This window comes from Athalia rosae, chromosome 1, assembly GCF_917208135.1.
Source record: "Athalia rosae chromosome 1, iyAthRosa1.1, whole genome shotgun sequence".
Taxonomy (NCBI): domain Eukaryota; kingdom Metazoa; phylum Arthropoda; class Insecta; order Hymenoptera; family Athaliidae; genus Athalia; species Athalia rosae.
In genome coordinates, this window is record NC_064026.1 from 5,654,291 (window position 1) to 5,660,740 (window position 6,450).

A 6,450-nucleotide genomic window follows, 5' to 3' on the forward strand; every position below is an offset into this window, starting at 1 on the left:
GGAATTCTTCCAGGTGCCAAAAGTCCTGCGAACTTCACGGCAATTATCCGCAAAAGTATTATAAGTCCAGGAAATTCCACGATCGACTCGGGAGGCACGAATCGGATAAAAACGCACCATGCTCTGACCCAGTTTAGCATTACGTCTTAGGAAAAACCAAACACGTGGTGGTCGATGATCATCCCGCGTGGAAAAACAAGTCCTGCTACTACCGGCCATTGACGTTTTTCGCAGGTATAACTGCCGCACGAATATGTACTATGGATACGTATAATAATCGAGAAAGAATTACGCTTCGACTATTACTGAATTGACTGGTAAGAAGCTTTGCCAACTTAGGAGGAAGCCTACCGGCCGGTTTTTGACCGAGCGGGAAACCAAATCGGGAATAATCTCTGTGCGCGCAAACTATTTAACAAAAATAAACAAACCGAGAAACCGCATGAGAATATTCGCTTTGAGGGAAATCTGCGATTAAGCGATTAAATATCATGCGGATAATGGTACCACCAGTTTAATTTTCTTTCCATTACAACGTTGAACACGCTTGAAGGACAACTGTATAATTAGGCACAATGTCGAGTAAATATTCACGATCGACCAAACTCTCTTCGTTTGAATATTCGGAAAGCAAACTGACGAATGTAATGGAACTTTCCAACCTTTTTTACGGATCAGATCGGACCCCGGGTCAACATTAATGGGGGTAAATAAGAAGCGATAGCGCAGATTTCATCTTCCATGTCTTCCGGATCTTCGCCGCGTGTTATCGATCGATTTACAAGATTACCGTCGAACGCGTCAATTGCGTAGAAATATCGTGACTATCGACCAAAGAAAGGTTGGCGATGGTGATCTTCGTGTTCGAAACACTTTAATGCCTCCGACGCCGGTTGGAAATATTCATTAGCCTCGTAGCGAAATAGAACGCAAGCCGTTGCCGCAAATTGATGATAATGGAACGTGTACGTTCCGAAGTTATAGGTTTTCCACTGACGATATTTTTCATTCGACGTGTTCACCGCGCAGCAAAGATGTGCAAATTACTAATGGGTATTCGAACACGACGGCGAACCAACACTGGTTTCTATCAGTGTTGGACACTCTTATAAATCTCTTCACACGCGTCGACGGATCGATCGATCATTAGATCCGATTTTTACGGATTCTGAATGATGAAATTTCGTCGTCGGGGTCAGAAATTCCCCGACGAAATAACGTGACGAATCAAACGATAATCCGTCGGTCGAGACTGAAATTCAAGTGAGAACAAAGTATTTTATTAAATCTTCTCATGTTCATATAATATACAATGTGTATGTTTCGCGGTGCTATTATACGGCCGTATTTTCTATAACGTATGAGAATCGAATTGAAGGCTGGGCGTCGCGACGCCGTGGTAAAGAAGGTATACGTTAATTATCAATATGTTATGGAGTGTTTTTCCTTTTCTTTTATTATAATAATTGTTTGTTTAACCATCGCGTCGCGATCAGCTGCAGAGTTTCAACTGCGATGTCGTAAACAATTATTGTTTTTTTTTTTTTTTCTCGTTTCCGAATGTGTCCTCAGGTCGTTCCCCTCGATCTTCTTCACGTGTGATATTATTATTCGTCATATACTCGATTAATTAAATATAATTTATCCAATTCAATATACACATAATGATTATTTTGTACACAATAATATAATATATATATATGTTCAAATATAATATATATAACATATTTTTACTATACATACTAATTGTTTTAATCTGATTGTGAGTTATATATGGACAGTTATTACTACTATATAGCTTAATTCTTAACCTCTATAATTATCGTTATTTATATTACATTTCAACAGTCAAGAATATCGCGTCAGTCTTGATCTAATTAAACACGTTACAGGCTCGTACCGCCGACTAATATTTACATCGCGTTGTAATAATCGTGTCTCTATACAATTCTTTTAATTATCCTCCCTCCCGACGTCGATCCACGAGGATATTCAGATGCTCGATCCCGATCCGGGATTCGTTGGCGCGTAATAATTTCTAACGTGAAGATGATTGTGAAGATGAATGGCGGCGAAGGGGGTCGACGGATTTTGCCCGGAATTATTCCATCCGCAGTGATTCGTCGGCGAAGCTTTCGAGACCGGACTGCTGGACGGAGGACTGGGGGGAAGGACGTTCGGCTCGGCGACCCCGTCGACGTCCACGTCTTCCTCGTCGTGGTCGATCTCCGGTTCCGGTTCGTGGAGATCGTGCTCGTCCTCGCTGCAACTGTATCTCCTCGTTTTCACCGGTCTGAGCACGTCGATCTGATCGTCTGGCGCCAGAAGCGAAGCGACGTCGAATTGCCGTTTTCTCGACGGCTGCGACGTCTGGATGGATTGCCCGTGGAAGTGGTGATGAGGCGTCCAGATACCGGAGATCGCCTGAGTCACCACCGGTGGTCCCAACGCGGGGGGTGGAGGCGTAGCGGGAAGCGGAGGAGGACTCGGACTGTCCGGTTCCTCGTCCACCGAGAGTCCCATGTGCCGACGGACCTTCCTCTGGGCCTTGCGTCTCCTGAAGTCGCCGCGACGGAAGTCCTCGAGATTCGCAGGATGGATGGCCCAGTAATGCCCCTTGCCGTTCGCGCTCCTCCCGGATTTGACGAAACAATCGTTGAGCGACAAATTGTGTCGGATGGAATTCCTCCAACCTGGACCACGCGTTCGGAAATAGGGATAGTGTTCCAGAATGTGTTGGTAGATGTCCGAGAGCACGAGCTTCTTGTCGGGAGACGAGAGTATCGCCATCGCTATCAAACCGATGTAGCTGTGCTGGGGTTTCGGTTCCTCCGGTATACGTTGATGATGGGGATGGAGGAGGGCCATCGAGAGAGCCAAACGACCCGGATAACCGGCTGCTGGATAAAGTGGTAACGGTGCCGGGAATCCGGTCGACATACCCAGATGTCCCGATGGGCCACCCGCCGATGGATGTCCGACGCCGGGGTGTTGGGGATGTAACTGTTGTGCTAAACGCAATCGCTCCGCCATCGCGTAATGATACAATTGTAATCTATAGTGTTCCAAACCCGGCAAAAATCCTGCCATTGGATTTCCCACCCCCAGACCAACCGCCAGAGGCTCCTTGGTCGGCGGAGGACTCTCGTTGCTGCACATTTCGAAACCCTTGAGCGCCACCGGTGATTTTTATCGCGGGCAATCACATGCGCCGGAATAAAAAAAATTGATAATTCTATAAAATTCAACGACGCACACACGTCCTGGACACTTCACGCGTTTTTACATTAAAATCCAAAGCTTCGATTTACCGCGATAAGCGATCGTCGCACTCGGCGCGCAACGGTGTGTTCAGACACTGCAGGTCGATCGGGTCATCGTTGTTCGTTCGTTTTATTTTTTGCGTAACGATCGAATTTCGGATACCGTCAACGCGGAGCGTCGGCAGTTCGGCACGATCGGGAACAACGCGATATGCGTGGAGGAGAGTGGATATCCTCGGGTGTGTTTTTGGCCGGCGTTCACCAAGCAACTGGATGGTTATGATTTACGAGGGCCTTTCGGTGCCACCGCGATTCCATCCCTTCCACGATTCCCCGGTGCCCGGACGTCCCCGCCTATTTTCCGGGATGCCACCGTCGCCCGGAGGGACCCGATCCTCCAATCCGAAAGGAGAACCACGCTGGTTTCAATTCGAAGGTCACGCCCACCGCGTTCAGATATTGATCTCAACCTTTACCTCACTGTCTACCTACCTGCGAAACGATATGTCCGACCTCTTATACCATCCAAGAGCTGCTTTGTGACTGCCCGTTCATATTTATTGTTCCTATTTGCTCCTATTTGTACTCCTCTCCTTCCTATATCTATCTACATAGATAGGTGTATATACCATCAGCTACTGCGGTAGCCCGGCTTATGTATGGAGGACGAACTCAATCTATGGCCTCGCTTTTATTCACTGTCACCGTACACCCTTCCCGATGATAAAGTCTACGGGCTGGCGAAATGAAAATTAACGTCGTGAAGCTAATACTCGGCGTGCAATATCGCGCACGGTTAAATTTGCTTCCACGGAGGATCCTCGGCGTCAATGTCTTTCGAAAACCACCCCGAGATTCGCAGTGAGTTTTATTACGTGTGAGGTAAACCTTGGTCACGCGACTCGTCGCCCAATCCAAATGCCATCTGATGAACAATCATCCTTTTGCATACGTCCACTAATGGCGTCGATCGCCACCGACCATATCCTAGAGAAATATGTCATTCCGCATTTCAGGATAAAATGATCTTGCGTAATTGCGAGCGTGTAACGTCCAATTCGGTTGGAGATCGACGATCGAAATCAAGAAGTTGGATGGATTAGAAACGATCGTCTTTCGATACGGTCGTTTGTTTTTTATCCAAGCAATTCGAAGGAATAAATGGAAATCATGACACCGCTTACAGAGGCATCGCCGACCCTCATTAGAATTCAGGATCGGTGGTTCGAAAAATAAGTACCTCGTACGAGTCTGAAATATCCGACAAAAAATGAAGCCGTTCTCGTCGACGATGATCTTCAGCTATGGCTGGTACATATATGAATCGGTGTGAACTATATTTGGGGATGTTGGAATGAATTAAGGGTAAATCAAGACCTACCCTCGACCTCCTACCACCGTTTCCGTTTCCTCCACTGCGCCCCGTCACCTTTCACCTTTAAATACATTCGAACCTCACGTTTAATTCCTTGACAAAAGAAAGCTGTATTAAAAGCAGAACCTTATATGTTGGGGCGCCGCCCTTCAACTATTTGTAAGCATCCGCCATGCTGGTTTCATATCTATACCAATATATACTACACTCGCCTTTTATAAAACACAATTTTCATATACAGCGGGGAGGGCATAACGCCGCAATATGTAGTCGTTTACAAAATGCATACCGCGTGCCTTTATGCGTATATGTACATACGACACACACACGCATATATATATATATATATTCTTTTTTTCACCGTGTCCAATTGCAACATTGTAGTGTACGTATTCCCATGGCATAAAGTATCGTCGTGTAGTTGCTACCAAACGGACCCGCCGCGCGCCTCGACTGTTAGTTACCGTTTTGTTGCAAAATAACAGAGCGACTCACGCCCCAATGTAGTACGTACGTACGTACGTACATGTTCGGCGGACGGCATGGTAGGTAGCGTGCGCTTGCGGAAATACAATGGATCTCAACCGGATATTAGCGTGGTATACGTACCACGCGGCACCGGGGACACGTTGAGAATTGCACGCGCGTGCAGGTTATTTCGAAACTCTGTTAAAGCTCGCCGAAAAACTGCCGGATTGTCCGAGCTTACAAATTTCGTAATACGAAAACCCGTGGAAACGTGCGCGGGGTGCAAAAATTTTTCCATACTCTGCACACCGCGTAGCTGAAGCTATTCGTTTTATTACATATTTTCACTTTATAATTCAGAGAAATTAATAAAATATCGTCGATTTTTATTAACTCGTTCGTTCGATTGCGTCACGTATAGTATACGATAGTTTGATAAAATCACGGTTCCTAAAAGTTCGGCTTGGTCTTTCAATAATTGGATCTCAAGGACTCCCGTAGAGTAGAGTAGATAACTGACCCTTAAAGTATCGTTGTAATTATTTCTGTTGTATCGATATTAGGAGCAATTATTTGTAATGAGTAGCTGTCAAAATTTCTTAAGACGATCGAGCCAAGTATTTTCTTTCTTTCTTTTTGTTTTTCATTCGTTCTTATTTACTCGATCATTTTATTAATTTTTTTATCACCCCATCGCGGCCCCATGGAGCCAGCCTCCGAAAGTGCCTTTCACTTCGTCGCTGTGGACGTCGTTTCGGATTTCGGGGCTTAGATCGAAACATGGTTGTCTTATTTTATTTTACAATTACACCAAGACATCGAGGGCCAACAACCATAAGGGCGGAATCTGCACTTCCGCGTGTATTCCGAAAGCGAAAAATGTAACAAACAGCCAAGAAGGATATTAGAATAACAATCGTGTTTGTCGAAGGGACAAAGGATTACGCGTGGTAACATTAGCCTAGATCAGATATAAACAGAAAAATAGTTCACCGCAAGTTTCACACGAGTAGCTAGCTGCTGCTGCTGCGGTGGTGGCCATTAATGTGGTTGTCGGGGATCCAGATCTACGAGCTTTATAATAGGTTAACAATAAACGTGGCGAAAGGAAAGAGCGAAAAAAATAAAGAAGAAAAAGAAATCTCTATGGTTACGAGAAACCAGACTCGCTCCTGTCAAAACACAATAAAAATCTGTAAAATCACTAAAAAGCATAACCATAGGATGTTACACGGCGGAGACCCCGAAGAGGGACACCCCCGTGTGTATATGTGCGTTGTCCTCCCGTAGCGCGTAGCTGTGGCGGTGCGGCATCCAACTCTGAAATGGGCTAAATCGCTCCCG

General features: G+C 45.6%; 1 protein-coding gene across 1 annotated transcript; it reads right to left on the reverse strand.

Annotated features, from left to right (window-relative positions):
* Positions 1 to 1,264: 1,264 nt before the first annotated feature.
* Positions 1,265 to 3,513, reverse strand: LOC105684091 (forkhead box protein E3). Its single transcript, XM_012397205.2, has one exon. The coding sequence runs from the start codon at positions 3,157 to 3,159 to the stop codon at positions 1,993 to 1,995; it is 1,167 nt and encodes a 388-aa protein (XP_012252628.1). The 5' UTR covers positions 3,160 to 3,513; the 3' UTR covers positions 1,265 to 1,992.
* Positions 3,514 to 6,450: the final 2,937 nt, after the last annotated feature.